Below are 14,607 nucleotides of genomic sequence, written 5' to 3'. Positions count from 1 at the left end.
CCATCTCTGTTCTCTCCAGCCTGGTAGCTGCCTCTTGTCCACTCCACACTTTCAGAAGAAGCTGGCACATCTGCTTTTTGTTGTCGTCATTTGCAAGGAACATTTTGAAGTCATATGGCTTCCTGGTTGCTGGTCCAGCCAGAATGATCTTCTCTGAGCTGCCCCGCCTCAGCCTTTCCTGCGCTTTGATTGACTCAGGATGGTAACTGTCAGTGGAGAACAGAAAGTCTTTGTCAAAGTTCAGTTCTCCCACGACAGCTGATGATGGCGGAATGAGGTGCGTACATGATTTTATCTGACAGACGTTGTATGATTCCATGTGATGGCTGCATTGCGGTTAGATTAACCCATTTGCATGCTCTGCAGGCAGGAGGTATCTCGGCTGGAACAGCTGAAGCAGCAACAGAAGGTTATGGAGGAGCAGAACAAACAGAAACAGGCCGAGCTCGTCCAGCAGCTCGCTGTGAGGTGAGTGCACGATGAAGGATGAAATGAGGGTGTGTGCAGTTGAGGATGGGAGCGTTTCATTCTGCACATGAACGTGTGCACCAGGACTCGACGCACAGCAGCAGAGTCGGTAAAACTTCAGAAACTTCAGCGAGAACTTCAGAACCTGGACTTTGCCCTGGCAAATGACGTCGGCATACTACGCAGTCGTATTGATCAAGCGGAGTGTGCGTACAACAGTGCCAGGTATGGTCATGAGCGTTGGACACATTACTATACCTTACGACTGACTCGTTAATTTGTGAACATCCCTAAAGTTCTGTCACCCTACTTGATTTCCTTTTTTGTTTTTGAGTAAAAGGGTGAAGTGTTTTCAATTTTACATGTTTACTGTTTTATTATTTACTGATGCGTCAAAGTCAAACACTCTCTGAAAGCCTGTAGAATACCCTGGCGAAGTTGGAGGGCAACATTTTGGTTCTTGTTTGTGCTTCCGAGTGTGAATGCTCGTGCGAGAGCATTGGAAACTGTTATGTTTGAGCTGTGCACAAGCCAGAAAGAAATGACATCACATTTGTCATGATCAACCTTCGTGAAGTGGATATGCTCCTTGATTGGGTCATTCTGTAGGCGTTTCAGTAGTTTCTCTGACCGATAATTTGAGTTCTCATATCCATTCAGTTTCAGTTCCTCGACATAGAGCAAGCGCAAGGAAGAAAGCTGTAGAACTTTATTCTGCTGGATGACCTGGGTTTGAATGTGTTCCAGTACTGAGTTGAATGCCTTTTCATGGGCGGCTGACATGCAAGCCTGCTCCTTTGGTGCTTCGGCTCTGTGAATCGCACGCTCATAGTTGTAGAATGCTGTGCGGAAAGCTTTAAAACATGACGGATGGTGTTTGGCCTCACATGCAAAGAGGTCTTTGTTTTTCACCTTTCGATGGAGTCGATAGAGACCCATTTTCTCAGCCCGTGTTTCGATTTGCTCCCATGCATTTTCTTTGTTTTTAAAGGATGGGAAGGTTGTAGGCCTCTCAGTATTGCGATGAGCATCTTTGGTCTCAACTTTCTCACAAAATATACACTCTGGCGGGAAGATGGGTTCAGCAGAACCTCCTGGTTTACGAGGAGAGTGATGCCATGATGAGGTTGATGGCCCTGGTTCTGTATCATCTCCCAGACGATGAAAGTGGCGGACAAAGTGCTTATAACACTTGCTGTGATATCCTACTCTTTCTAGGTCATCAGGAAGAGTTGCCGGGATCTGATCACATACTGATTGCATACGACATGGGGAGTCATGCGGTTGGTTGAGACGTCTATCCCGGATCTTTTGAAGCAGTTGCAGTTTTTCTGAAGCAGATCCTTTAATTTTACGGAGGGGCGTGAAATCCCCATGATCAGACATGGATGGTACATGAAGGATGCATGTAGGAGGAGAGCTTTGGGCTGCAGGTTCTACACTCCGTTTTCTTTTGGGCATGCTTGCTGTCGATGTCTACCATCACTGTTAAATGACAAATAAGAAATCACGAATGATGTTAAAAGTGCCTGTGAAAGGAGGCTCTGAGTTTTCAGTGAGGTAACAGAGGTTCTGAGTCATGTTCTACACTAGGGTACTTTTTAGCTGACTAAACCATGTTTAGTGGCATCAAAAGTGCTAATAGCTAAAACATCTAAATTCTTCCACACTAACGTTAGCTATCTAGGCCAATGAAACATTGTGCTAAGTTACTGTAGCTAGCTCAGCTGTCGTGCCTCTTTCTGGTTCAATTCATATACAGAAGTCAACAGATATGTCTCATGTTTGGCATTAACAAAAGTTTAAGTTACACCGACATTAGGAACATACTGTACATAGATGAGGCTAGCTTTAACGTTAGCTAACATGGTGCTAGCTGGCTCAGCTGTTATTCTGCCTGTTTATGATTTCATGCAGAAACTGAAGTCAAGAGTGTGAGTAACATTATAGTTAGCATCTTACCTGGCTAGATTGGAGGATGAATACCAAGAACAACACACAGATGGAATGGAAGACTGAACTTTCAACTGAGGTATTCAATAACATCAACGTTACCAATTGATACGAGCGCGCGACATTACCAATTGATACGAGCGCGCGAGCGCGCATGTTACATGGATGGAAATGTAAAATGGCAGCTATAGCAGCACTAATTTGGATCTCTAGTCTGTCATTTCTGCACTGTGATTGGATAACATAAAAAAATATGTTTGGGAGTTAACAGCAGGAGTTGGTAGATTTTACGTGGGCTGGGTGAGAAACCTTTAAATAAGCAAGTGAAAATCTCTCGCAATACAAAGTCAATGGTGGGAAGAAAAGTTGAGTGGTACCAATGTTACTGCCAATGTCCCGCCCCTATGCAAGACTCAGGAGCATCTTGTTGACATTTAACCTTGAAAATACCTGGGTTTAGACCCCTTATGTACCATGTTAAGTTATCTGCAGTATTAACGTATCCTTATCATTTGTAAAACTGATTATTTTGTAATTACAGCATTAATATGCATACTAGTATACCATAGACACATGTAATCATGTTATGAATAGTTCTATCATGATCTATGCCCTTCAAAACATGGGTCTAGACACCTTCATTTTTCAATTATCTGCAATATTGGCTGAGATATGTCAAAAATCGTTTTTTTGATAATGGCAGCAGTAATTTGCATAAAAATGGTATGTGGGACATTTTTTCAGCTTGGGGCCATAGCTAGTCATTTTCTACACATTTTTTCCAATCTAGAAACACTGATTAGAAGTATATCTCCGGGGGGTGCAGGGGGACCTAGTCTTCCTACTAGACTATTTAATCCATTTTTAATTTCGGCTGTAACACAAGAAAATGTGAAAATAGTCAAGGGGTGTGAATACTTTCTGAAAGCACTGTGTATAGTATATATGTTATATATACATAGACGCACATGTAAATAGTGTTTATAAAGTCCTTGTGCAACTTTAAACATTAATAACTTTGGATGTACACATGATAGAAGCAAACTGTAAATAGCGTATGAAAGCATCATTCATAAAATTTTCTACAAAATACAGTTCAAATTTCTCGGTTCCATCAGAACTGCCATCTTTCATAATCCATCATTCAATCCAAGTTTCCAACTCGTTGAAAACATTCTTCAGTTTCTGTTGAGTATTTCATGAATTGTATTTGTGATCCTCGCCCTACATTCATACAAGGAATGTAGTTTTGATGAATAGACTACAGTTTTAACTTCGACCCCTAAAAGGTCGTCGAATAGGGGCGGGTCTGGCGAACGTGGCGCCAAGCAATTGGTCAACATGTACCAATATGCTCGCACATTTGAAGCCTGGCGGCAGTGAGCACCGTCTTGCTGGAAGAATGTGCTACCTGAATATTTATTTGTGTTCCTTCAGGGACAATTTGTTTTTTTCGGCAATATTGCAAAGTACAGTTCAACATAGAAGCTTGCTTCCTCAAAAAAAAAAAAAAAAAAGGACCAATGTAGCGTGACTTCCTGAGAGCACAATCAGACAGTGTTTTTTGGTAAATCTCTTTCATGTTCCCAGACTTCCTGTAGTTTTTCTGTCCCCAAAATGTGGGACTTTGGAGACTGACTTTGCCGCAGATCTGGAACGTTGCCTAATCTGAAAATGTCAATTAGTCAAGAAACCCATGGAATTATGGATTTTTGATTTGACCTGTTGACAGAAATCTAACCTTGCATCGTAGTCGTCTTCCTGTAACATTTGAACTTCCTGAATCTTGTAAGCATTTTCATTCAATTTCACTTTGAGCATTATCTGCACTGTTGCTTGCGGGACCTTTAGTTCAGCAGATGCATCTCGCAACGACTACTGTGGACCCTTTCAAATGCTTGCTGGATGACGGCCATCGTGTCCTCCCTGATGTACGACCTCCTACATCGTTGTTTGTCATTCACTGACCCAGTTAATTTAAACTTTTTCGACCAAATGTTAATTGAGTTCCTATGTGGTGCATCTTTTCTGTAATAAGCAGTGACTGTTCTTCTCACAGCTTTTATGGACTTCTGGTCTGCCATAACACACAGTTAACCTCTTCTTCTACTTATAAATCAGTTTCAGCATCTGAAATGAAAAGGAACAAAAATAAAAATTAAATGAAAACACCATCATTCACAACAAGAGCACCTTTAACATTGACATTATCTAAACTTTATGAATTATGCTTTTATATGTCATTTACAGTTTGCATATAATATTAAAACAAAACATAGCATCATTCTAATGATCAATTGGACTTTCCTTAATACTCTTAGTTCACAATGTCTCATTTGATACCTGGAAAAAGTGAACTTCAATAATGTGCTCTGGATTGTTATTATTATTTGTATACAAAATCATGACTCATAGAAAAGCTAGAGCACAAAACAAAAATATGACAGTCGAAAGCAGGTAAGCACACCAAGAGCGGGACAGAGGGACACAACATAGAGAAAATTGAAGGAAGAATTGGTGTGGGGAGGAATGACAGAGTGAGAGAAGGAAGGGAGGACACAGTGGGTGAACAATCTGTTTACAAAGTGAAACACAACAAGAATGGGGCTAAAAGTAGAAGAAGAGGAAGGGAAAGAAAGGGATGAAACACCAATGGAACAAAATTCTGAATGGACGCTGAGGGGAGAAGAAAGAAAACCCAATCATCTGGAGGGGAAGTGTTGAGGTTTAGGGAGGATTAATGAGGGTAGAAATGATAATGAGTGTGTATGAAGGGCAAGCTGAGCAGGTAAACCACCATCTTAAAGCCCTTGAGGGAAGAATGGGATTGAAGAGAATGTGTAAGTTGTTGTTGTTGTTGTTGTTGTTGTTGTTGTTGTTGTTGTTGTTGTTGTTGTTGTTGGTGGTGGTGGTGGTGTTGTTGTTTATTGTCCCAACCAGTTATCTCGACCAAGCCCGCAAAACGGAGACAGCTGAATGGTGTACTCCTGCCTGGACGAAGTCATGGCCATGACAGATTTAGAGAGAGAGAACAGACAAGAGGGGATGGGGCTTGGCCATGGGGACCAATCGACACTGTTGTGTGACTGTGTTGCTCTGACAAATCTGGGCAGAAGGGAATAATGGGGGAGATTTGGCCCATGACTTGCTTTGGGGGAAGGGGGATATAACCACTGTGCATCGGTGTCGCCGATAGTTGTAGAATGAGGAAGTTGATTCCACAGGTGCGATAAAAAGAGGAACTAATGAATGGAGGTCAGCAGTATTCCTGCGTTTTGGGAATTTTTCCAGAAGCAGGTTACTGGCAAACCATATGCTTCCTGGAGAAGCCAAGGGGGACAGAGCAGGGAAAGAGCAGATTGTGCAAATTTACCATTGAGGCAGTAGAAGACTGAGAAGCCATTGACCAGTCTATGATGCAATGGTATCAAGATGCAAAAGGTACGAGACAATGGCACCAGTCCAAATGGGAAAGCAGTTCCCCATTGAGCTGTGGATGAAGGCAACTTAACTTAAAGTTCAGATTTTCCAAGGAGAGATTGCACGGCAGAGCCCTTGGAAACCAAATTGGATACGTGGTTAGATACCATTACCATCTCTGTCACGACAGTTTCATGGGCCACCTCAAGATCCACAAATCCTAATGCCATTTCATGTTGCATCTCAAACCTATTCTTCATCAACTGTCTCAGCATGAACATCCAATTTGTTCTCCACCCCTCCCTGCCCAACCCTTTATAAAACCATATTGCCCTTTGCCGATCTCCATCTCCACACTCTTCCTTATTTTCCCATCCAGAATCCTCTCCAGTACCTTCATGACATGACTTAGGAGTGTCATGTCTCTGTACCTCCCAGAATCCTGAACTTTGCTCTTCCTCTTCCATATTGACATAATTAACCCTGTTGTCCAATCCTCTGGAATAAAATCCTCTCATATATCTATATATGAGGAGGTAAACCTGAATTTTCTATATATATATATATACATATATATATACAGTCACGTGAAAAAGTAAATACACCTCATGTAAAGTTTTGACATTTTCAACATATTTCAACATACAGCTATTTGATCTTCATTTCAACAATATTGATAGATAAAGGTGATATATTATAACAAATATCATGAAACATTTACATTTTGTAGTCCATTGTATAATTTAAATAAACATAAATGCAAATTTCGCATTTGGAAAAAGGAGGTACACCCCTATATTTATCACTACTTCAAATACCTAAAATTAGAATCAGGTGCACCAGCTCAGGTGCAAATGATTAGAACACCGTTAGAGAGGATCTTGGAGGAACCTGTCTTATTTAAACCTCAGACATTTAGTTTGGTTTGCTCTTTGTTGTTGAAGTGTGCGGCGTCACCATGTCGAGATCAAAAGAGCTCTCTGAGGCCTTCAGAAAGAAGGTTGTAGATGCCTACGAGTCTGGGAAGGGATTTTAAAAGATCTCCAAACAATTTGAAATCAATCATTCGACTGTCCGGAAGATCATCTACAAGTGGCGAAGATTCCAAACAACTGCCAACTTGTTCAGGCCAGGCCGCCTCAGCAAGTTCAGCCCGAGAGCAGACCGCAAGATGCTGAAAGAAGTCTCTTAGAACCAGTGGTGTAGTCTAGTTTTTTGTAGTGGGTATACTGTGATTTTTCCCTTCCAGCCTCATAGTCACCCGTCTCAGAGCGACGCGCCTCGGAGCGACACCCGTCCTGGAGCGACACCCCATAAGTATGCATCTACACGTAATTGAGAGCATTCTGAAAGACTGGTTATGTGTTATCAACATCAATTTATTTTCAATTTTTTAGCAACAAGACTCAGCCAGTTAAGAGCTATTTAGCTTCGATGTTATGTGAATTTGTTAACAAATAAAGGTTGAAAAGGCACTTAACATCATCAAAGTATCCATAATGGGTTCACTGTGTTAGTCTACAAGCCCTGGAAAAAGGATGGAACACTAACAGACAGCCCAGCTCCTGTTCCACCTGGTTTGCTGGCAGTGTGCTTGGGGTGGGGTAAGAAGGGGAGGGTGGGTAGCCTGGTAGTCTACAAAGCTTTCCAAATATGTTTGTAGTTGTACTCGGGCATCTGAGGTGTGCATTGCCTCCTTGCTTGCGTGGCAGAGCGATGGCTCCTCAACCATGTTGTGACGTACTTCCTTGGCTCAAAAAGTCTTACAGGGGGACCATTGATGCTGATCATCATCAAATTACTTACATTGGACAACAACAGTGTAGATCTCTTGTCCGTGCATACATTGTTCATGAGACTGAAGCCCCTTTCACACTCCGCAGTGCTGCAAGGGATGGTCTGCATGCATCGTATGAGTGGATTTAGGCTTTCAGGCTCACTGTATGGGTGCTCAAGGAAATCTCTCATACCATTAACTGCTTGCTCTTCACAAAGATTGAACCGCCTGCACAGTCGTTTCACTTGTGCCTCACCATGCCGTATACCAGGTGTTGATGGCCAGTTGTCTGTATCCAGAACGCTGAGATCATGAAGCATTTCACCTTCAAATGAGAGGCACTTCTCCATGTTGTTGATCAGACTTTGTAGGAACTGCTTTGCATTGATTGCTGTGAGCTTTGCATTTGACTCCAGGGGAACCGATCCAAAATGTCCCATAGCCTGTGCTGTCAGTGTCTCCTCTGATTTCTCTCCTGGAGTGTCTTTGAATGATGCCAGCACTCTGATGATGCACTTCAGAAGCTGGTCTGCTCTCAAGAGTGTGATTGAATGGGCCTGGAGTTGCTGAGACAGGTTTGCAAGTTCAGGCAGTGCATCGTACATGAGTCCAAGGTCACACAGGAATTCCTTGCTTTGCATACGACGTGCCAGGCCTCTGTAAGTTTGTCTCTCTTTGCTGTTTCTTGTTTGGTCTCCCGCAGCATTTTCAAAGTGTCTGTTGAGTGCCTCATACGACCTCCACACGGCCTTTACAGAACGGAAACTGCTGGCCACCCATCGCGTACTTAAAACTCTGCCAATTTTCACGACTTGTGAGCCCACTTCTTGTGCTGCTTCCAGAAGCTGCCGTGAATTTTTATTGGACTGACTGTAGAGATTGTGGATCTTCTCCATGAACGCCTTGAAGTGGTTGACTGCCTGAACCTCATCCACAGCATCAGATACAGCCAGTTCCAAACGGTAGTTCATGCAGTGCCATGTGAAGAGGTTAGGGTACCTTGCATTCAGCCTGGTTGCCACACCAGAGTTCTTGCCTAACATGACACTGGCTCCATCAGAAACAAATGAGACCCAGTTCTTTTGAAGCCACTCTTCACTGAAGCCTGCAGTCTCCAAACAGTTAAGTAGAGCTTCTTCTATACCCTCTGCCCTTTGGCTCTCCAGCTCAACCAGCTCCAGGAACACAAATTCAGGAGTACCTCCATCTACTGAGGCTTTCACGTTGACAATCATGGCAGATTTGTGGCTGAGAGATGTCGCCTCATCAATGAGGACAGACAACTTGCTTGAAGACGACACAATACTGTGAACTATTTTTTCTGCATCTCTTTCGCTATGTGGTCCACAATTTTTGTGGAACTGTACCTTGAGTGCAGACTAGTGCCCATGTTGACACCATTTTTTCCTGAAGCTCAATGAGATTGTCATGGTCAGTGAAAGGTCGGTTCATCTTCGCAAGATAGTATGCTGTTCTGAATACAGCATCTGTCTCAGCCAACACAGCCTCTGACACAGCTCTCACCAAATTTCCAAGTGAATCTTGTTTACCCTTTTCAGTGAGCTCCTGGGCTATTTCGTGTGCCCTGGACGTCTCCTGTCGTCGAATCTTGTTCCTCAAAGAGGCCAGAGACGTTGATCTGTTTGCGTTTGAGGACTGGTTCGTAAAGGACACCCACTCCTCAGATATGGACACTCTTTTTTTCTCTGAGGATGCCAGTTGATTTTGTAGCGCTGCAAACGGCACAACCTGGACGTAAACAAAACCATGACTAATTAGCATCATCATACAAGTTTTGTATCTATATTAGCAATAACATCTGCTGAACAGGGCCAAAATTTACTCAAAAGTATTTAATAAACTGTTTACAATCTTCACACCATGGCTAACAAATGCATGAAAAGCAGACAAAAGGAGGAAAATGTTCCACTCTTTCAAAAGCTAATTATCTGCCAACTATTGATAACTAACATTATCATATAGTAATCTATTGGTGTAAATGTCTTAAATTAATGCACCTTTAAGATGACCATGAATTAACTCTCATTTGCATAGTCATTGACTTTATGAATTTCAATAGTTTATATCAGCTTTGCATGTGTGCTGATATTTACCTAACTTTCCGTCCCTCCACTCTAACCAAGGATGCCTGTTTTTAAACTCCCTAGCCTGACTTTCCGTCCACACGGCTGGCCAGTGGCCAGGAGTTCTCAATCTCAACTGTCTCATCATCTGAAACAAGGAGAAATAAAAATATTGTATTCTGTTGACTACTGCACACAGACACACACAGACACACACTATTGTATATCTGAGCTGGCTCTCTTTTCTCGTTGTTTACAATGGGTACTACTGAGCATCGGGAGCTAGCCAAGCTTTCACAGTGCGCTCTGAGCAGCTAAGCTTGGCGCTGTTTAGCTAGCTAGCAACATACAGCTCGTCGGTGGACAAGCCATCTCTCCCCTTCTCCCACAATTATTGATCCACCCCACTAACGTTAGTGAGGTTAGCTAGTTCTAGATAGAATTCAATATACCAACAATCCCATGCTGTTACAGTTATGTTAATGATAACTATGCTACTTTCACTTACCAGGTCGGGTGATAGCATCGGGCTCAGTTTCTGTAACGTTACCGCGTAACGTTGGGATAGCATCAGCCTCATCTGGCTCTTTTTCTATAGTTTCGGTAACGTCAGTGTCACCCGAAGCGGCAGTAGCTTCAGGAGCAGGCTTGCGAAAACACTCAAAGAGTGTCGTTTGAGTGTGCTTTCGTTTCATCCTTTCGTTTCGTTTTTCTCCTTTATTGATTCACATTATTTTCGCACCGAGAATGACCACTAAGCAACTGTGTGGTTGTTCCTTGGTAGGTGACGTCAAATCCGGGTCACAGGTCACGGAAGCCCCAATGCCATTAGTCAGTGCTTCTTAACACAGACGGGGTGAATTTTATCAAATCAAATCAAATTTTATTCATATAGTGCATTTTATGAATGAAAGTTATTTATGTAGCGCATTTTATGAATGAAAGTTATTTATGTAGCGCATTTTATGAATGAAAGTGTGAAAGTTCTGTCACGAAACGATGTTGTTACGTATCCTCGCGCATTTTTAAGTGGGTATACGGAAATCCTGGACCTTTCCTAGTGGGTATATGGCGTATACCTGCATATCACGTAGACTACACCACTGCTAAGAACCCCAGAATGTCATCACGGGACCTACAGGTAGCTCTTGCCACTGTTGATGTCAAAGTGCACGAGTCTACCATTAGAAAGAGGCTGCACAAATTTGATCTACATGGGAGGTGTGCCAGGAGGAAACCTTTGCTGTCCAGAAAGAACATCAGGGCAAGACTAAAGTTTGCCAATGAACATCGAGGCAAAGACCAGCACTTCTGAAACAATGTGCTCTGGACAGATGAGTCAAAGGTAGAGCTATTTGGCCAAAGTACCAGAAGACATGTTTGGCGAAAACGAAACACAGCATTTGATCACAAGAACCTGATACCAAATGTAAAGCATGGTGGTGGAAATATTATGGTTTGGGGCAGCTTTGCTGCATCATGGCCTGGGCAGCTCACCATCATATAATCCACGATGAATTCTTCATTGTACCAGAGGGTGCTTGAGGATAATGTGAGGCCTTCTGTTGGAAAGTTGCAGCTCAACCGAAGGTGGACCTTGCAACATGACAATGACCCTAAACATACCAGTAAATCCACCAAGGAATGGCTGAAAAGAAAGAAATGGAGGGTTCTGGAATGGCCAAGTCTTCATTGCAAACTCCTCAAACATCGTACAGCTGAAATAATTCTGCATGGAGGAGTGGGCAAAAACTTCTCCCAGTCGATGTCAGAGACTGGTAGACAGTTCTAAGAAACGCCTACTTGAGGTTGTTTCTGCCAAAGGGGGCAATACCACCTATTAGAGCCAAGGGTGTACTTACTTTTTCCACATGTGAAATTTGCATTTATGTTTATTTAAATTATACAATGGACTACAAAATGTAAACGTTTTATGATATTTGTTATATTATATCACCTTATCGATTAATATTGTTGAAATGAAGATCAAATAGCTGTATGTTGAAATATGTTGAAAAAGTCAAAACTTTACATGGGGTGTACTTACTTTTTCACGTGACTGTATATGTATGTATATATCTTCGATCTCTACAAATGGCAACCATTTCATTTCTGAACGTCGTGATGTCATTTTGTCAAACATGTCCTGCTTATCCTCAGCTACACTGCATTCTTATGACCATGTGTTGGTTAAAGTCATTTTCTCTTTCGCAGTATTTTTTATTTCCCAAGGCACAGATCACAGATGTGTATGAAAATCTCCCCATACATAATGTTCCCAACAGCGTGTGGACTTCTCCCTCCCTTTGTGAAGAACTTTCATTGCTAGCTCAAAACCTCTTCCATAACTGATCCCGATGGCATAAGTATTCTCTAAAGGTTTTATTCATTCTAAAAATTCTCTCTTTCCTCTCTCTTTCACAGACCCTTCTTTTATGGGTAACTTCCTCCATCTTTGAAATCTGCTAACATCACTCCTATACATAAGAAAGAGTCCAAAATGGATCCACAACTACACACCTTTAAGCCTTCTCTGCAGCATAAGCAAAGTAATGAAGTCCGTTCATGAGGTCAACCTAAGGCACTATCTCTTCTCTCACTCACAAATCCCTGGCAATGTGTTTGGCTTCTGACTTGGCAATTTACCCTTGGGTATATGTTACTCTTTCTAACACAGTAATGGATGAATGCCTTCAAGATACAAACAAGAGCTTATTAGGGCCATCCCTCTGGATATATTTCGAACCATTGACACTGTTTGACATCCAGCTTTAATTTATATAAGTTGTCTTCCAATGGTATTCGGTGACTCTTCCTTCAGGGGTGGCTGGTCTCCTCTATTCGTGGAAACACCAGGTGGTTCTTGTCATTGTATTTTTCCATAAGCATTAAGTTTAGGCTGGGTTTCCACAAGATAGCATCTTAGGAACTATTTATTCTTGATCTATAACAAGATCTACAGTGCCTTCAGAAAGTATTCACACCCCTTGACTTTTTCACATTTTGTTGTTTTACAGCCTGAATTTAAAATGAATTAAATTTAGTTTTTTGTCACGGATCTACACATAATGTCAAAGTGGATTTTTTTTAAATTTTACATATTAATTAAAAAGGAAATACACCAATATCTAATTTACATATGTATTCAACCCCCTGAGTCAATACTTGGAGGAAGTGCTTTCGGCAGCAATTACAGCTTCGAGTGTTCTTGGGTATGTCTGTATCAGTTTTGCACATCTGGATTTGGGAAGTTTCTCCCATTCTTCCTTGCACATTTTCTTAAGTTCTGTCAAGTTGGATGGGGAGCGTTGGTGAACAGCAGTCTTCAAGTCTTTCCACAGATTCTCAATGGGAATCAAGTCTAGGCTTTGGCTGGACCACTCAAGGACTTTCCTGTTCTTGTTCTGAATCCATTCCAGTGTTGCTTTCGCTGTATGCTTGGGGTCATTATTCTGTTGAAACGTAAATTTTCACCAAAGTCGTACGTATTTTACGTTCTGAATCAGGTTCTCCTCAGGGATTTGCCTGTATTTGGATCCATTCATTGTTCCCTCTGTCCTCAAGTCTCCCAGTCCCTGCCACTGAAAAGCATCCCCATAGAATTGTGCTGCCAGCACAATGTTTAATGGTAGGGATGGTGTATAATGGGTGATGAGCTGTGCTCAGTTTCCACCAGATGTAGCTCTTTGCATTCAGGACAAAGAGTTCAATTTTCATCTCATCAGACCACAGAATATTTTGCTTCATGTTCTCAGTGTTTCATGTGCCTTTTTCGAAACTCCAGGTGTACTGTCATGTACCTTTTTCTCATGAGTGGCTTCCGTCTGGTCACTCTTCCATAATGCCTAGATTTGTGAAGTGCTGCAGAGACTTTTGGCCTTCCGGCAGGTTCTCCCATCACAGCAAAGGAACTCGGTAGGTCTGTCAGAGTGGTCATTGGTTTCTTGGTCACCTTCCTGACCAAGGTCCTTCTTGGCCAGTTGCTCAGTTTGGTTGGACAGCAAGCTCTAGAAAGTGTCTTTGTAGTTCCATATTCTTTCTATTTCCTAATGAAGGAGCTCACTGTGCTTTTGGAAACTTTCAAAACACCAGAAATTGTTTATACCCTTCCCCAGATGTATGGCTCCTCACAATTCTATCTCGAAGTTATATGGACAGGTCCTTGGACTTAATGGTAGAGTTTCTGCTCTGACATGCACTGTCAACTGAGGGACCTTATATACAGGTGTGTTTATTTTTAAGTCATGTCCAATCAATTGAATTGGCCACAGGTGGACTACAATCAAGTTGAGGAGACATCTGAAGGATGACCAAAGGAAATTGGATGCACCTGAGCTCAATTTGGAGTATCATAGCAAAGGGGTTGAATACTTATTGACTTAAGACATTTCAGCTTTTCAGTTTTAATTAACCTGTAAAACTTTATTTAAAAAATTCCACTTTGACATTATGTAGATCATTGACCAAAAAAAAATCTCAGTTTAATCCATTTTAAATTCAGGCTGTAACACAAAAAAATGTGAAAAAGCCTTGGGGTGTGAATACTTTCTGAAGCCACTGTATGTGATCCTCTTTAAATCCAACCTTACCCCCTTTGGAATGTTTTCCACCCTGTATACAACAATACATCACTCTCCTGAAAGGGCGGCCACTGCTGTATCCCATTGTTCAGATCTTGGCAAGATAAGCCACTGACTGGTCAGTGAATTGGCACATGACTTTCAATGCTGATAATTTGAATACTCTCACACTATCACTCTGCAAGGATCGACAATGGAACAAAACAATCAAATTATTTGGATGCCATTGCAAGATCGCTGCAATGGATGTAAGTCCTTGCCCACATTATAGCTCATAAAATATTAATGGCGGATTATATCCACACTCGTGACTGGTGCTCCTGCT

General features: G+C 41.9%; 3 protein-coding genes across 3 annotated transcripts in view; 2 read left to right on the top strand and 1 right to left on the bottom strand.

The window, feature by feature from the left end:
- Positions 1-188, bottom strand: part of LOC144892291 (uncharacterized) — a 1,476-nt gene extending 1,288 nt beyond the window's left edge. The window contains exon 1 of the mRNA XM_078778127.1: positions 1-188. This exon is cut by the window's left edge and continues 53 nt beyond it. Coding sequence (XP_078634253.1) covers positions 1-103 — 103 coding nt within the window. The 5' untranslated portion in view covers positions 104-188.
- The window catches only part of LOC144892290 (collagen alpha-1(XII) chain-like), an 89,487-nt gene that overhangs the window by 31,188 nt on the left and 43,692 nt on the right, over positions 1-14,607 (top strand). The window lies entirely within an intron of this gene.
- Positions 248-763, top strand: LOC144892293 (RAB6-interacting golgin-like). The gene is made up of 3 exons (XM_078778129.1): positions 248-277; positions 367-468; positions 553-763. The coding sequence occupies exons 1-3, from the start codon at positions 273-275 to the stop codon at positions 743-745; spliced, it is 300 nt and encodes a 99-aa protein (XP_078634255.1). The 5' UTR covers positions 248-272; the 3' UTR covers positions 746-763.

Source organism: Myxine glutinosa, chromosome 5, assembly GCF_964187855.1.
Source record: "Myxine glutinosa chromosome 5, kmMyxGlut1.1, whole genome shotgun sequence".
Classification (NCBI taxonomy): domain Eukaryota; kingdom Metazoa; phylum Chordata; class Myxini; order Myxiniformes; family Myxinidae; genus Myxine; species Myxine glutinosa.
The sequence above is the reverse complement of the archived record's forward strand: the minus strand, read 5'-3'. Positions and strand labels throughout refer to the sequence as shown.

What these genes read in the sequence shown, in the direction of transcription:
- LOC144892293 (XM_078778129.1), top strand. An exon ending in GTCCAGCAGCTCGCTGTGAG is followed by an intron (nt 469 to 552) that starts GTGAGTGCACGA and finishes CGTGTGCACCAG; the next exon opens with GACTCGACGCACAGCAGCAG.